The sequence below is a fragment of the Ranitomeya imitator genome, chromosome 5 (assembly GCF_032444005.1).
Source record: "Ranitomeya imitator isolate aRanImi1 chromosome 5, aRanImi1.pri, whole genome shotgun sequence".
NCBI classification, from domain to species: Eukaryota; Metazoa; Chordata; class Amphibia; order Anura; family Dendrobatidae; genus Ranitomeya; species Ranitomeya imitator.
This window is the reverse complement of record NC_091286.1, coordinates 200,231,257-200,250,134: the sequence shown is the minus strand read 5'-3', so window position 1 is coordinate 200,250,134 and position 18,878 is coordinate 200,231,257. Positions and strand designations below refer to the sequence as shown.

Below are 18,878 nucleotides of genomic sequence, written 5' to 3'. Positions count from 1 at the left end.
GTCGCTGTTTGGTCGCTGGAGAGCTGTCACACAGACCGCTCTCCAGCGACCAACGATCCCGAGGTCCCCGGTAACCAGGGTAAACATCGGGTAACTAAGCGCGGCCCTGCGCTTAGTTACCCGATGTTTACCCTGGTTACCAGTGAAGACATCGCTGAATCGGTGTCACACACACCGATTCAGCGATGTCTGCGGGGAGTCCAGCGACGAAATAAAGTTCTGGACTTTCTTCCCCGACCAGCGACAGCACAGCAGGGGCCTGATCGCTGCTGCCTGTCACACTGGACGATATCGCTAGCGAGGACGCTGCAACGTCACGGATCGCTAGCGATATCGTCTAGTGTGACGGTACCTTTAATTACCAAAGAACATCATAGTGTGACGCATACATGTAACACAAAAGCCTGAGTTAAACAATAGCTAAATAGGTTTTCTAATGACATATTCCCTTTAACAGCATAACAATATCACTGTGTATCACTGTGTAACTCCAGAAACATTGTCATGTATTCCAGGTTTCCTATTCTATGGAAAGCATGTTGTTTAGTACATACATTTGCATGTTAGAAGCAACTACTATCATATATAGTTTTCCCTTGATAAATATTAAGAAACTTTCACTATGAAAAGTATTTTACTACTGGTGTGCGGTCAGTAATTTATCTAGTGAATTGTTTTCACTATTTCCTGTAAACCTAACCTAGTAATTAGAGCATGCATAATAGTTTGTCCTCCATTTAACTCTGAAGGAAACAGATGATCATTAGAAGGGAGGAACCAAACACACCTTTGTGACACAGATTTTTTTTTTTCATGTAACACTTTCTAAATGACTAAATGTTCCAGTAAAATGCACTGCTTGTTGTATCCTACACAAGTGATCATGAAGTATCCGTTTATACTGATACGTCTGCAAATAAGGTTTTATGGTAGACATTTAGCCAGGGTCACAAAGGATGCTAAGGTATTATGAATGCTGAGCGCTAGAGGCATCATTCTGTATCAAAAAGAAGGTGGTTAGGAAATTATTATTACTAAAGAGCACCATAATGTTTTCCACGCCTTTATGAATTAAATGAGTAAAGCTCCATTACTTGTCTAATAAAAGCATGAGAAAGCCTCTTATAACCATTTAAGTCGGCACATCATCTAACTAGGCTTTAATACAAGTTATTGCTATCTTATATATTATGTTCCATTTTTGGCACTTTGGAGTGTGAATTGACTGACTTCTTTGACCTGGCATGTCTGAATTTGTTCATATGTTGCAATGCTATTTATTTTTTGCACAGTGCAAACAATATGTTGTGGATATATTTTTCAGTTTTAATATAATTTGTGTGTGATTTCAGAAGAGGCGGGCATGGGATTTGCTGCTTGGCTGGCAGTTACAGTAAAATCCTGGCTCTGTACAATTACAGCAACTTTCAATTTTCTAGATATGTAGTATTGCTGCAAACCACTTGGACAGAGGTGGCGAACCTATGGCACACGTACCAGAGATGGAACGCAGAGCCCTCCTGGTGGGCAATGCGCGCCATCTCAGCAGTAGCACCACTGCCACTCTCCTCTGCATGAGTGCCGTCTCCTCAGCCTGCGTGCCATTGCATTAGGCCATGTGCGTGCTGAAGAGGGTGAGAGTGGAGGCGCTAATGCTGAGGAGGTGGTGTGCTTACCCACAGGTATGACTGTGATATATGAAGAGACTGCAGTAGCTGGGAAGCGGGCAGAGATGAGTAGTTATTCTTTTTTTAATGTGGGGCCATTATCCTGTATGGAGCATCATGTGGGGCCATTATACTGTTTAAAGCACTACGTGGGGTCATTAAACTGTGTATAACATCATGTTGGGCTATTATCCTGTATGGAGCATCATGTGGCATCATTATACTGTATAGAGCAACCCTCAACCTATTGTCTCCATCCCCACCATCCTCTAGAATGTAAGCCTGCAAGGGCAGGGTCCTCGCCCCTCTGTATCAGTCTGTAATTGTTAGTTTGCTTACTGTAAGCGATAACTGTAATTTGTATGTAACCCCTTCTCATGTACAACACAATGGAATCAGTGGTGCTATATAAATAAATAATAATAATAATAAAATAGAGCACTATGTGTGGCCATTATACTGTATGTAGCATAATGTGGGGCCTTTAAACTGCATGGAGCACTATGTAGGGCCATTATACACTGTGTGCAGAATTATTAGGCAAGTTGTATTTTGATCACATGATACTTTTTATATATGTCGTCCTACTGCAAGCTGTTCAGGCTTGAGAGCCAACCAGTGGCGTAACTACCGCGGTCGCAGCGGTCGCCAGTGCGACCGGGCCCGGCAGGTCAGGGGCCCGGGCCCGGCACGCAGGCTCGGACTGGCAGTGCCTCCCCCCGCTCCAGGGCCTCCCCCCCTTCTCCGCCGCCGCCTTGAATACTGACCCTGCTCCAGCGATGGTCTCGGCGTCTGCACTGCAGCTCGTTCCTGCTTGAGCGGTCACGTGACACCGCTCATTAAGATCATGAATATGCGCATATTCATGATCTTAATGAACGGTGTCACATGACCGCTCAAGCAGGAAGAAGGTGCTGCGCCGGCACCGCCGTCTGGAGTCGGGACAGAGCGCGAGGGATGTCGGCACGGCCGTGCAGTGGGAAGACAGGTGAGTATGAGGGACGGGGGGACGGGGGGGGGATGAAGGAGGACATAAGCCGGCGCGCCGAGCAGGAGCGGAGAGCTAAGCCTGCATACAGGGGGGAATATGAGCCATGCAGGGGGGGATATGAGCCATGCAGGGGGGAATATGAGCCATGCAGGGGGGAATATGAGCCATGCAGGGGGGAATATGAGCCATGCAGGGGGGAATATGAGCCATGCAGGGGGAATATGAGCCATGCAGGGGGGAATATGAGCCATGCAGGGGGGGATATGAGCCATGCAGGGGGGAATATGAGCCATGCAGGGGGGAATATGAGCCATGCAGGGGGGAATATGAGCCATGCAGGGGGGAATATGAGCCATGCATACAGGAGGGGTAATATGAGCTATGTATATGGGATAGGAGGGAGATGAGCCATGCATACAGGAGGGGGGTCATTATACAGTATTGAGCATCATGTGTAGCCGTTATACAGTATGCAGCATCATGTGTGGCCATTATACAGTTTGGAGCATCATGTGTGGTGGCCGTTATACAGTATTGAGCATCATGTGTGGCCATTATTCTATGGGGGTTACATTGAGTTGTATGGCAGGGCTGCAGGGGGGGGGGCCCCATTTGGAAGTTCGCACCGGGGCCCCTAACTTTGTAGTTACGCCACTGGAGCCAACTACCAATTAAGTAAATCAGGTGATGTGCATCTCTAATGAGGAGGGAGGGATGTTGTCTAATGACATCAAAACTCTATATAAGGTGTGCTTAATTATTAGGCAACTTCCTTTCCTTTGGCAAAATGGGTCAGAAGAGAGATTTGACAGGCTCTATCAACCCCAAAATTGTGAGATTACAGAGAGATGCAGCAGTCTTGAAATTGCCAAACTTTTGAAGGGTGATCACCGAACAATCAAGCGTTTCATGGCAAATAGTCAACAGGGTTACAAGAAGCATGTTGGGCAAAAAAAAGGCGCAAAATAACTGCCCATGAAATGAGGAAAATCAAGCATGAAGCTGCCAAGATGCCATTTGCCACCAGTTTTGCCATATTTCAGAGCTGCAATGTTACTGGAGTAACAAAAAGCACACAGTGTGTGATGCTCAGAGACATGGCCAAGGTAAGGAAGGCTGAAAAACGACCACCTTTGAACAAGAAACATAAGATAAAACGTCAAGACTGGGCCAAGAAATATCTCAAGACTGATTTTTCAAAGGTTTTATGGACTGATGAAATGAGAGTGACTCTTGATGGGCCAGATGGATGGGCCAGAGGCTGGATCAGTAAAGGGCAGAGAGCTCCACTCCGACTCAGACGCCAGCAAGGTGGAGGTGGGGTTCTGGTATGGGCTGGTATCATCAAAGATGAACTTGTGGGACCTTTTCGGGTTGAGGATGGAGTGAAGCTCAACTCCCAGACCTACTACCAGTTTCTGTAAGCCAACTTCTTCAAGCAGTGGTACAGAAAGAAGTCGGTATTGTTCAAGAAAAACATGATTTTCATGCAGGACAATGCTCCATCACATGCCTCCAACTACTCCACAGCGTGGCTGGCCAGTAAAGGTCTCAAAGAAGAAAAAATAATTACATGGCCCCCTTGTTCACCTGATCTGAACCCCATAGAGAACCTGTGGTCCCTCATAAAATGTGAGATCTACAGGGAGGCAAAACAGTCCACCTCTCGGAACAGTGTCTGGGAGGCTGTGGTGACTGCTGCATGCAATGTTGATCATAAACAGATCAAGCAACTGACAGAATCTATGGATGGTACGCTGTTGAGTGTCATCATAAAGAAAGGGGGCTATATTGGTCACTAATTTTGGGGGGTTATGTTTTTGCATGTCAGAAATGTTTATTTCTAAATTTTGTGCAGTGATATTGGTTTACCTGGTGAAAATAAACAAGTGAGATGGGAATATATTTGTTTTTTATTAAGTTGCCTAATAATTCTGCACAGTAATAGTTACCTGCACAAACAGATATCCTCCTAAGATAGCCAAATCTAAAAAAAACCACTCCAACTTCCAAAAATATTAAGCTTTGATATTTAAGAGTCTTTTGGACTGATTGAGAACATAGTTGTTAATCAATAATAAAAATAATCCTCTAAAATACAACTTGCCTAATAATTCTGCACACAGTGTATTGTATGGAGTATCACGTGAGGCCATTATGCTATATGGAGCATCGTGTGAGGCCATTATACTGTATGTAGCATCATATGGGGCCATTAGACTGTATGGAGCACTATGTGGGGCTATTATATTGTATGGAGCATCATATATCATGTGGGGCCATAATACTGTTTTGAGCATCATATGGGGCCATTAAACTGTATGGAACACTATGCAGAGCCATTATACTCTTTGGAGCACTATGTGAGGCAATTATTCTGTATGGAGCATCATGTAGGACCGTTGTACTGTATGGATCATCATGTGAGGCCATTATACTTCATGGAGGACTATGTGAGGCCATTATATTATACGGAGCACCATGTAGGGCCATTATACTGTAGGAAGCATCATGTAGGGCCATTATGCTGTATGGAGCAATATGTGGGCCATTATACTGAATGGAGCACTATATAAGGCCATTATGCTGTATGGAGAACTATGTGGGGACATAGTACTGTATGAAGCACTATGTGAGGCCATTATACTATCTGGAGCATCATGTGGGGTCATTATACTGTATGCAACAGTATGTGGGATCATTATACTGTATAGAGCACTATATGGGACCATTATATTGTATGGAGTATCACGTGAGGCTATTATACTATATGGAACATCGTGTGAGGCCATTATACTGTATGTGGCATCATATGGGGCCATTAGACTGTATGGAGCACTATGTGGGGCCATTATATTGTCATGTGGGACCATAATACTGTATGGAGCATCATATGGGGCCATTAAACTGTATGGAGCACTATGTAGGATGATTATACTGTATGTAGCACTATGTGGGGCCATTATTCTGTATGGAGCATCATGTAGGGTCATTATACTGTAGAGAGCACTATGGGGGCCATTATGCTATATGGAGCATCATGTCGGGTCATTACACTGTATGGATCATCATGTGAGGCCATTATACTGTATGTGGCATCATATGGGGCCATTAGACTGTATGGAGCAATATGTGGGGCCATTATATTGTCATGTGGGACCATAATACTGTATGGAGCATCATATGGGGCCATTAGACTGTATGGAGCACTATGTAGGACCTTTATACTGTATGGAGTACTATGTGGGGTCATTATTCTGTATGGAGCATCATGTAGGGCTATTATGCTGTAGGGAGCACTATGGGGGCCATTATACTATATGGAGCATCATGTGGGGTCATTACACTATATGGATCATCACGTGAGGCCATTATACTTTAGGGAGCACTATGTGAGGCCTTTATACTATAAGTAGCATCATGTGGGGTCATTATGCTGTATAGAGCACTATGTGGGCCATTATACTGTATGGAGCACTACGTAAGGCCTTTATACTGTATGGAGATCTATGTGGGGACATTGTACTGTATAGAGCACTATGTGAGGCCATTATACTATCTGGAGCATCATGTGGGGCCATTATATTGTGTGAGGCATTATATGGGGCCATTAGACTATATGGAGCACTATGTGGGACCATTAAGCTGCATGGAGCATCATTTGAGGCCATTATACTTTATGGAGCATCGTGTAGGGCCATTATACTGTATGTAGTATCATATGGGGCCATTACACTGTATGGAACACTGTGTGGGGTCATTATATTGTATGGAGCATCATGTGGGGCCATTATTCTGTATGGAGCACTATGTGGGGTGATTATACTGTATGGAGTATTATGTGGTGCCATTACACTGTATGGAGCATTATATGGGACCCATTATACTGTATGGAAGGCAATTCAGGGCCAGGTGAAACTGTATGGAGCACTATGTGGGACCCATTATACTATATGGAGGACTATGTTCGGCCCATTACACTGTATGGAGGACTATGTGGGGCCCATTATACTGTACAGAGCACTATGTGACGCCCATTAGACTGTATGGAGGTCTATATGGGGCCATTATACTGTATGGAGCACTAAGTGCATCCCATTACACTGTATGGAGGACTCTGTGGGGCATATTACACTGTATGGAGGACTATGTTGGACCGTTATAGTTTATGGAGGACTTTTTGTAGCCATTATACTGTATGGAGGACTGTGTGGGGATTACAGTTAGAAATCATAGTGTGATGAGGTCAACATTCTTTGTTGGGGGGTTGGGGAAGGTGGGTGCAGTAGGGACATCATATTTTGCATGTGGAGGATAATGTGGAGGAATTCACTGTGGGAGTATCATAAATCTGTTTTATTCAAGGGTTTTTTTTATCCTTTATTACATATTTAAATTAGGCCATTGGGCCATATGCTTTTTACTGCTCTTAGATAACATATTATATTATTCCAATATAATTCCAAAAGTTGATAGTTATATTTGACAAGGAAAAACATCAATTATAGAACTTTTTTTAACAACTATCAAGGCTGGCCCACGACTTTGTCCAAGGTTTTAATTTTGGCCTTTTGTGTATTTACATTGAAATCCTTTGCTTAAAGTGTTATAATTGCAAAAAGATTGTAATATCAAACAACTTTGTAATTTTACTTTTGATTAAAAATCCTCTCCATTCTAAAGAACAGACCTCCACTGAAATCAGTGGCTAGTATCTTAGGCTTGGAGTGCAGTGCTTACAAGCTCTTTGCTATAGACTCTATAGCTAATGTACAAGTGGTTTTTCTAAACTAAAACCTCAGTATTCAGGTTAAATTGCCGTGTTGGCACTTTGCGATAAATAAGTGGGATTTGGATTGCAGTTTGGGCACTTGGTCCCTAAAAGGTTTGCCATCACTGCACTAGGACATGTCAAAACGTACTCATGAATTGAGGATTGACATCTGGAAGCACAATCAATCTCTAAAAAGGTGGAGCCATTGTGCTTTTTCTCTGTCACTTGCAGGTTTTAGTATCCAGAACGCTGCAACTCAAGTTAATTGGGAATTGTTTTACTGCCAGGATAGTGGAGGTGCTGTACAGAAAAAAACAGAGGGTTGTTTGTGCTCTACTAGAATAGTGAGTGACCACTTTGCTCTAGTGATCAATAAGATTTCCAGCAGTTAGACACCCCCATGAATCATTGTTGAAATTAATAGTGCATGCTAGTAGTAATATGTGATAATTTTGTTAGGTTTTTCTTTGAAAAACTATTTATTTGTTGTTGTAGAATTATAATTTTTGTATGTCTTTGTATTATACCTTTAAAGTGAGTCTGTCACTCTAGACTTACATAATAAAGTAAACACAATGCCTTGTATAAAAAATATACCTTTACTTTTAAAATCACCATTATCCATAAAATACACTTTATTTCTTAGGCTAATTAACAAAACACTCCCACTAACATTATTTATTAAATATGTGAAAATATGCATGCAATGTGCTGTGAATGTATTAAAATACTCATCTACCGTTGCTGTCTCCGATGTCCAGCGTCGTTCCTCCCTGCTTCTCAGTGATGTCACTATTCTTCAGACTCTCCAGGTCTCTCCATTCTCTATGCATGAGTTAGAAGTCTCTTTTAATCCCTTTTTGACATCAGGCGTAATTACACGCCAATGTCGGACTCCCCATGTTTGGTGTGGGCTCCAGCGCTGAGCATGCACCTTTCCGGGCACATGATCGCTGATCTATACAGCTGTGCCCACAACAGCCATGGGTGGAATCGCGATCCACCTGGGGCTGTTAACTAGTTAAATGCCGCTGGCAATCTCTGACAGTGGCAATTAACTCGCGCTTACTGGAAGCACATCATAAATCCTTAGGTGACCCCGTCACATGATCGCGAGTCACCAATGGGTTGGCATGACAACCAGAGGTCTCCAGCAGACCTGTATGGTTGTCATTGCCAGGTTGGTCGGCGTTCATAGCAAGTGAGCATTTCTGCTGCACACAGGTTATCTGATCATCGCCTGTATGTAGCAAAGCCGATCATACAACTGCAGATTCTAGTCTCCCATGGAGACTATTGAAGCATGTAAAAAGTTTTTAAAAAGTTTTAAAAAATATTTAAAAAATAAAAAATAAGTAAATGTTCAAATCACCCCCCTTTCGCCCCATTCAAAATAAAACAATTAAAAAAAATCAAATATATACATATTTGGTATCTCTGCTTTCAGAATTGCCTGATCTATTAATATAAAAAAAGAATTAACCCAATCGCTGAACAGCGTAATGAGAAAAAAATTCAAAATGTCAGAATTACGTTTTTTTGGTCTCCACTACATTGCAATAAAATACAATAACGGGTGATCAAAAGATCATATCTACACCAAAATGGTATCGATAAAATTGCCAGCTTGGTTTTGAAAAAAAAACCCCTCACCCAGCCCCAGATCACCAAAAATGGAAACGCTACAGGTTTTGGAAAATTGCACCATTTTTTATTTTTTTTTTACCAAAGTTTGGATTTTTTTTCCACCACTTAAATAAAAAAGAACCTAGACATGCTTGGTGTCTATGAACTCGTAATGACCTGGAGAATCATGTTGGCAGGTCAGTTTTAGCATTTAATAAACATGAAAATAAAACAACTGTGGAATTGCACTTTTTTTGCAATTTCACAGCACTTTGAATTTTTTCCTGTTTTCCAGTACATGATATGGTAAAACCAATGGTGTTGTTCAAAAGTCCTGCAAAAAAACAAGCCCTCACATGGCCCTTTTGACTGACAAATAAAAATGTTATGGGTCTGGGAAGAAGGGGAGCAAAAACGAAAACCGCAAAATGGAAATACCTCTGGTCATAAAGGGGATAATATGCCTAATTGTAAAATATTGTAAAAGTCACTTCCAGGTCACTCAGAGCTTGAAATTAACCCAGAGAGTTTGTAGAGGGGTGAGAGGGGCAGGAGAATGTCACTGGATTCCACGGAGAGCAGTGGTGGGTGAGAATATTAACACACTCACACTACATTACATACACATACACACACTCAATGGATAAAGAAGTCATTGGGAACTTTTCTTCAAGGTGTTTTGTGCACCCTTGTGTTGCCAAGTGGCTGTTATTTGCATGAAACCTCTCATCATTGACAGTAGATGCTTGCCCAGAGTGAACCCTGTCTGTAAGGCCGCCGTCACACTAGAGAGTTTTACGGACGTATGAGAGGCGCAAAAACTACACATTGCACACGGACCAATGATTCTCTATGGGGCAGCTCCTATCTGCCGTATATTTCGCAGCTGTATTTTACGGACATAGAAAATCGCAGCATGCTGCATTTGCCAGCGTATTGCGCAAAAAATCCGCAAATGAAAGTCTATGGGGCGAGAAAAATACGGATTACACACGGACCATCAGTGTAACTTGCGAGAAACACGCCACGGTGTTCTAGAGAAAAGCCGGCAATTCAGTGCGGTGTACAGTAAAATCACACTGACAGGTTAGAATAGAATAGATCAAATAAATGTCTACACATAGTATAGGGGTATATATCCCCTTTCTGCCAGCTGACGGAATAGTACGTCAGCTGGCAGATCCCCTGCTTTGAGGTGGGCTCCGGCGGGGAGCCCACCTCAAAGCCGCGACATGTCAGCTGTTTTGTACAGCTGACATGTGCGCGCAATGAGCGCGAGCGGAATCGCGATCCGCCCGCGCCCATTAACTAGTTAAATGCCGCCGTCAAGCGCTGACAGCGGCATTTAACTAACGCTCCCGGCTGCGCGGCCGGAACTGCTCGCACTGCGGACCCCCGTCACATGATCGGGGGTCAGCAGTGCATCGCCATAACAACCAGAGGTCTCCTTGAGACCTTTATGGTTGTTGATGGCCGATTGCTTTGAGCGCCACCCTGTGGACGGCGTTCAAAGCAACCCTGCATTTCTGCTACATAGAGGTGATCTGTACTTCACCTCTATGTAGCTGAGCCGATCGAGTTATGCATGCTTCTAGCCTCCCACGGAGGCTATTGAAGCATGCCAAAATTTAAAAAAAAAGTGATTAAAAATATAAAAAAAATAAAAAATATATAAAAGTTCAAATCGCCCCCCTTTCGCCCCAATCAAAATAAAACAATTAAAAAAAATCAAACACACACATATTTGGTATCGCCGCGTTCAGAATCGCCCGATCTATCAATAAAAACAAAGGATTAACCTGACTGCTAAATGAAGTAGCGAGAAAAAAAATCAAAACGCCAAAATTACGTTTTTTTGGTCGCAGCGACATTGCATTAAAATGCAATAACGGGCGATCAAAAGAGCGTATCTACACCAAAATGGTATCATTAAAAACGCCAGCTCGGCACGCAAAAAATAAGCCCTCACTTGACCCCAGATCACGAAAATTGGAGACGCTACGGGTATCGGAAAATCGCGCATTTTTTTTTTTTTTTTTTAGCAAAATTTGGAATTTTTGTTTCACCACTTACATAAAAAATAACCTAGACATGTTTGGTGTCTATGAACTCGTAATGACCTGGAGAATCATAATGGCAGGTTAGTTTTAGCATTTAGTGAACCTAGCAAAAAAGCCAAACAAAAAACAAGTGTGAGATTGCACTTTTTTTGCAATTTCATCACACTTGGAATTTTTTTCCCGTTTTCTGTTACATGGCATGGTAAAATCAATGGTATCGTTCAAAAGTACATCTCGTCCCGCAAAAATTAAGCCCTCACATGGCCATATTGACGGAAAAATAAAAAAGTTATGGCTCTGGGAAGGAGGGGAGCAAAAAATGAAAATGAAAAAGCGGAAAAAGCTCTGGGGGTGAAGGGGATATATATATATATATATATATATATATATATATATATATATATATATGTCTGTGAGACACATATATATACATTTATATTTAATACAGCGCTAGATAGCAAAAAAGGCGATAATTCAAGTACCGACTTTTGCTATCTCCTTATCAAACTCGACAGGATATGAGACATGGTTTGCATACAGTAAACAATTTCATATCCCTTTTTTTGGCATATTCCTCACTAATAATTTTAGTAGAGTCTGTGTGCAAAATTTGGGGGGCTAGCTGTTAAAATAAAGGGTTATATCGGGAAAAAACTGACATGGGCTCCCGCGCAATTTTCTCCACCAGAGTGGGAAAGCCAGTGTCTGAGGGCAGATATTAATAGCCTAGAGAGGGACCATGGTTATTGGCCCTGCCCCGGCTAAAAACATCTGCCCCCAGCCACCCCAGAAAAGGAACATCTGTAAGATGCGCCTATTCTGGCACTTAGCCTCTCTCTTCCCACTCCTGAGTAGCAGTGGGATATGGGGTAATAAAGGGTTAATGCCACCTTGCTATTGTACGGTGACATTAAGCCTGGTTAATAATGTAGAGATGTCAATAAGACACCTATCCATTATTAATCCAATAGTAGTAAATGGTTAATAAAACACACACACATTAGGAAAAAAGTATTTTATTGAAATAAAGACACAGCGTGTTGTAATAGTTTATTATACTCTTAATCCAAATGATTACCCTCGTTCTGTAAAAGAAAAAAAGAAAAAACCAACAATATCCCATACCTTTCTGGCGCTCAGTCATGTCCCATGCTGTAAATCCATCTGAAGGGGTTAAATAATTTTACAGCCAGGAGCCTGCTAATGCAGCTGTGCTCCTGACTGTAAAATCTGGGGAATGAATTGAAAGCAGGGGAACGTAGCATCGTCGACTTGCGGTGCTGCACCCCCTGCTGGTATAAACTCATATGAACTCGAGCATGAGAAAATATTCAGAAAAATTCCCACGCTCGAGTTCATATGTGTTTATACCAGCAGGGGGCGCAGCACCGCAAGTCTACGATGCTACGTTCCCCTGCTTTCAATTCATTTAAACCATGTCTCATATCATGTTGGTTTTGGGAAGGAGATAGCAAAAAGCCGGCAATTGAATTGAACCTGGTTTTCTGCTATCTCGTGCTGTATGAAATATAAATATATATATGTGTCTCACTGATATATATATACACACATATATATATATAGAGAGAGAGACTATATATATGTTTTCACGAATATTTGAGCCCATGGATCCATTCTATGTCCATTTTGCAAGCCGGTGAGAAAATATCGCTGTACGGATGCCATACGGATTACATACGGAGGTTTACATGCACAAAATAATATGCAGCCACACCCTGCCTACGGATGACATACGGATCACTGTTTTGGGATCATTTCTGCGTATTACGCCTGTAAAATAAGGACCGTATTTCCCTACGCTGAGTGTGACGCTGGCCTAAAGAATACTGTTCATGCGCCTATTGCATGAAGGGTCAAAGTACTTTTCTCATCATAACAAGGTTAAAATTTGCAGAGATCACAGATTACTCTAATCCAAACTATTGAACAAGTGATCAATAAATATATGATCAGTACATGGTTAATATAGTAAACTTTTTATGAAAATGTTGTTTGATTCATATAAGGTGGTACTTTACCTGAAGAGTCTGAAGTCCCATATAAGCAGTGTATAGGAGTAAGATTCCAAATGACAGAATAAGAATATTTTTGAGATGTGAACATTGCATTCTTTAACCTTTATTTTTGCAGGTTCTGATATCTTGTCAGTCTTGTTAATGCTGTAGGTAAGCATGAAGAGTTATTACAATGTTGTAGATAAATTCATATAGTATATAATTACTTAAATGACTTATATATATAATTGCACTAATTTATTTCCTTGGGGGCAAAATAATGATTTTCTTTGAAGTTTGAAATGTCTTTAAAGAGGTCGGCCACTGTATCTTTAATTTAACAGCTGTGATGATGATATGATTTTGTAGCAGTTACTATTCAATAAGGGTTGCCCACCTTTGAGGACAATTTTTTCTTCCTTACTTAAATTTCTGCACTTGGGGCTAAAATGATTTTTGCTATTGAGTCTCTTTAAAAATATTGCAGTTTTGCCGTGCATAGCTTAGTTTTGCACTGTACGTTGCTGACTGTAGAATCAGTGAACAGGGCTGGCCATATTACTTGTATTGCAACAGCTGTGTGGGGGACATTATGGATGTTGATGGAGGTGACAAAAGTGACAAAACAAGTCCATTAGTCTCCTCCAATTGAAAGAACACGTCACATAGGAAAACTGCTTTCCTATAAGAGGCTGACTTCCTATTAGACAAAGCTGATGGAAGAATCTTGTCACATGATCCTTCTCTAGCAGCCATTGTATGGACTGGAGAGCTGAGCTGTCTGTGGGGCAAACTGCCCTAACAAGAACAGGAGGAGGAGTACCATTTCTGCCTTTTAATTAGTGATGAGCGAGCATGCTCAGATAAGGGGTTATGCGAACACGCTCGTGTGCTGAGTGTCTGCGGCGTGCCTAACAAACAGGCAATCCATGCATGTGTTGCGGTTGTCAAACAGCCATGAGTCACGCAGCCATAGTGATTAGAACTTATTTTTCAAGCACGCAGAAGACACTTAGCACACGAGCATGCTAGGATAACCCCTTATCCGAGCAATCTTGCTCATCACTACTTTTACTATTACTACGTCTAAAGGCCTCAATGCACATAAAAGTATTCCATGCTGATTTCAAGCCCATCTAATGTGGGCGTCCCGACTCTCCCCCAACAGATTTACTGAAAGGAAAGTTGTCTTTAAGTATACACAGAATGGTATTAAATTATGCATTCTAAGCCATGATAATGCAAAACCCCTGATACACACTTTTTTAAAATCAAATTTAGATTAAAAAGCAAAATTATAAATACAATTCATTCAAAATCAGTGATCTACAACTATTTAGAACCATGAATCCAATATCACCAGAGTTATAGTAACCAAAAGGTTTTCTTTGTGGATTTACCCTTAACTACTTAACCCTTTACCCTTTAACTCCTTTAGCCCTTTACCCTTCTAAGGGGCTACGTAAAAAGAAACAATAGTCCATCATTATTTTAAGACATGAAGGTCATTGAAATGTGTATTTTAAGAAATGAAGGTCATTGAAATTTGGAAAATTGCTAGAACCTTGAAAATATTTTCAAGTGCTATCATGAAAATTATCAGTCGCTATGATGAAACTGGTTTTCATGATTGCTTCCTAGGAAAAGAAGATCACTAATTATCTCTGCTGCAGAGGATAAGTTCATCAAAGATACCAACTTTGCCTCAGAAACTGGAAATTCACAGTACCGCAGATAAGTGTCCTTATAGATTATGCAAAGATATCAAATATCAGATATGTCTCAACATTAACTGTCCAGAGGAGACCAGAAGTTGCAGGCCTTTACAGTGAAATTGATGTGAAGAAGACACTATTGAGGACCACAAGCAAGAATAGGAGATTTGCTTTGGCCACACAACACAAGGATTCGACATTAGATCAGTGGAAATCTATACTGTGGTCTGATTTGAGATTTTTGGTACCTACAATATCTTTGTCAGTGGTTGAAAAGGTAAGGAAATGGTTTCTAGATGTGTGGTGCTCTAATGTGAAGCACGGTGGGGTGGGGGAGGTGTAATGTTGTCTGAGTGCATTGCTTGTGACTCTGATGGTGATTTATTCAAAATTCAAGGTACACCTAACCAGCATGGCTAAAATGCATTCTGCAATAACGTACCATCTTATCTAGTTTGCACTTAGTGAGACTGTCATTTGTGTTGCAACAGAACTATGACTCAAAACCCAACTCCACACTTTGTAAGAGCTGTGTTGCCAATGAAGGTGACATAATAAAGTGAAGAAGGGATGGATTGCTGCATCAGATGACATGTTCTCCACAAGTGCCCAGCCACAATCCAATTGTGATGGTTTGGGATGAGTCGGACCTCACAGTGAAGACATAGGAACAAGTATTCAGCAACTCTGTGAATGCATTCAAGACTGTTAGGAAGTCGGTCCTGATGAGGCTGCTTGTGAGATTCCTAAGAATGTGTAACACTATCATAAGAGTGAAATGGGGGTACTTTGAAGAATACAAGGTGGAACACATATTATGACTTGTTTCACACATATTTCTTTACTCCTTGTTTCCAAATTGTGTTCTTTCATAGTTTTGCTGCCCTCAGTCTCTACATACAACATGCACATTTCAATTTGGACAAGGAAAAGTACCGCACGAACAAGTATGTCAATAGCTGTATATTTTATAAACGAGAATTATTGTTATAATTCTAGTAAAAATAAGCACTCATTAGAATAGCGTAAATAAAAAAGTATAAAGAATAAAATAATACATTATTACCATTTATTTAATTTAACACATAAACAGTATGGATGCCCTCTATTTTGTCCTACAGCATTGTATTCCTTGTAGATTATGCAAAATAAATACCTCTACTATTAGCAATTGGATATAAATATAAAACTTAACCTTTAATAGGTATGTATAAAAAGTCAATTCACATACAACACATAAAAAACAGGGGGAAAGATCCTTGTGCATTTGTGAACCCTAACCAACACAGAATAAGGGGAGGGAAGAGAAAATACAAAAAATTCAAAAATTGCTGACAGTGCTAAATGGTCACTGTGTATGTGACCCTATGTATTTAGCTAGTAGCCTTATATAGTGGCAAATGCCATACCAGAAACAGTGCTATGAACATGCCGAATGTTCAGGGCGGGCAGTAGATATAGCGACCTATAGTCTTCTTTGTTATTGTGAACCATATATGGATATACCCCGCCTGTAAATTGCCCATACAGAATGAAATGCTCTTGTGTCGTTTTGACCTACCTAAGGTACAGCAACTCTTTCTACCAAGGGTTATTTATCCAGCATATGTATTCCTGATCACCTATGGTCACAGGCACAGTGACCATTTAGCACTGTCAGGAATTTTTGAATTTTTTGTATTTTCTCTTCCCTCCCCTTATTCTGTGTTGGTTAGGGTTCACAAATGCACAAGGGTCCTTCCCTTTGTAAGAGGGTGAACTGTAGTCCCACTGAGAGGGCACTAGGACCCTGTGGTTTTTGCCTGTTGCAGCAGAGGACAGACCTCCCAGAGACAATGTGTGCTGCGGGGTGGGGTCTAGTGTCTCGAGTGTAAAGTGAAAGTAGGAAGTGAGAGCTGGGAGAGAAAAGGCGGGAAGAAAAGGAGAAGCTGCTGTGAGATCTTAAAAAGAGACTGTGTGGATTTACTGCAAGTGTTTTTGGAGGAAAAGAAGCTTTTGAGAGACTTTTTGTTGCTAACGTTCCCCTGGAGAAGAGCTAACCTTTTGTTTAACTCTGTGAGAGACTTGTGTTGCTAACGTTTCCTGGAGAGGAGCTAACCCTTTATCTAAGAAAAGACGGAGACTTTGCTAAGAACCCAGTACGAATTTGGAAGTCTGTGGATTCCCTGTGCATTGAGTGGAGGAACAAGTCTGGACAGACTGCTGATACAGAGACGGACGGATTGTCGTGGAACCATTCCTAGGAGCTACAGAAGCAGAGACTACATCGTGAGACCACTAACTAAGTCCCCGGCGTTTGGGCTCGGCATCGGCCGACAAGACAAGAGGAGCTTGCTGTAACTTATTGGCGCTGAAGATATGAACTGGCTACAGCCTCTGCGGATTCCTGCCTGAGAGGAAATCCATCTCAGGATACGGTACCATAGTTATAGATACCCGGGTATCTCTGCTCAGAGTGTTAAATTGTTACTTTAGAGGTGTATCTTATATTAGAGTTGTGTAAGTTATACTCAATGTGCCATTCCAGGGGCTCCCTTAATAACACTACATTCAATTTACACTTGTTCCTGTTTTTAGTTGCCTGTTAGGTAAATTTCTTACTAGTCTGTTGTAGTACACAGTTCTCAGGAGACCTTTGAGTGGCACAGTGATTTCAGCTGCTGCTGAATTAGTGTATCTTTGGGGTGCATCTGCCTTAATATTCTCCATATTACCTTGATTAATTTGCCTTTGAGTAAATACCGTTGGAGATTTCTGCCTTGGTCTTGGTTTGTGACTCACTGGATCTTATTCGGACCTCTGGTCATTACATTTTTGGCGTAGTCGGCAGGATCCAGTGTTTGTCATGGACGAGGGCGAGGGTGGAAATGACCCCGCTGTATTCGCATCCTCCTCGGGGGTTGGGGTTCCCCTGGCAGCCGCTGCGACTCCGGGAGGGTATGTGCCTGTAGGAGCTTTACTTCAGCACATGCCGAAATACGATGGGCGCAATATGGCGTTGCAAGATTGGGCTGAGAGAATCCGGAGTATTCTGCGCATGTGTAATTTGACCCCCGCGTTACGCGCTGAGCTGGCATTAAATGCACTGGAGGGTGATATTAGGCGTATGGTGATGGTGCGCCCAGAATCAAAGAGGGATACATTAGAAAAGATTTTGGAACTGTTAGAGGGGAGTTTGGGGGGCCGAGCGCGTGTGGCCCAGCTTCGGTCCCTATTCTTTAATCGTCCCCAGAGAGAGTGTGAGTCCCTGATGCAGTACTCTAATATTTTACAAGAGATGTTGAATGAGATGCAGCGACTAGACCCGGGGGCCATGGGGGCGTTCCGGGAGGTAGACCGCTTGCTCCGGGACCAATTCATCACTGGTTTAGCCCATAGACTTCTCCGGGACAAGCTGTTGGAAATGGCCCGGGTTGCACCAGAGTTATCTTTCTGGCAGATTTACCGAGCTGCAGTGGAAAGGGAAGAGAAATCAGCCTATGTTCCCGAGGGATCAGTGAACAGTGCCCAGCTGGAGGAAGGTGTGTCATCAGGGTCGGGGGGAGAGGGGCTTGTAAGCGTGGTAGAAGCTTTGCGTGCTGAGGTGAAGGAGTTGAAGCTGAAATTGTCTCAACTGACAGTTGATCCCGCCTCTACCACCTCACGGGAACCTCCTGCCCCACCCCCTGGAACGGTGACCCCGCAAATGGCCAGGTCGTCCTATCAGAATGAGTCAAGCCCTCGCCCACGAGGAACAATCACCTGCTGGAAGTGTGGCCGCCAGGGACACATCTCGCGTTACTGCCGGGCGCTTACAGCCCCAGAAACCCCGTCGCCGGCTTTAAACTTCCGGCCGCTGCCATGAGAGGGCAAGCAGCAGCGGTCCCACCCACACAAAGCCCTCGACGGAATGAACAAGATTTGTTTGCATGTAGTCCAGTGATAGAAGCAGAGTTTGAAGGGCGGAAGATGAGGTGCTTGGTTGACACGGGATCCGAATGTACTATAATGCCTCTAGAAGTATATGAGAGATACTTCAGTCGACTAGTGA

At 42.3% G+C, this 18,878-nt stretch overlaps 1 protein-coding gene across 1 annotated transcript in view; it reads right to left on the bottom strand.

Annotated features, from left to right (window-relative positions):
• Positions 1-18,878, bottom strand: part of LOC138681719 (protein unc-93 homolog A-like) — a 106,201-nt gene that overhangs the window by 59,843 nt on the left and 27,480 nt on the right. Inside the window, exon 2 of the mRNA XM_069769504.1 lies at positions 13,158-13,298. Coding sequence (XP_069625605.1) covers positions 13,158-13,247 — 90 coding nt within the window. The 5' untranslated portion in view covers positions 13,248-13,298. The remainder of the gene's footprint in view (positions 1-13,157; positions 13,299-18,878) is intronic.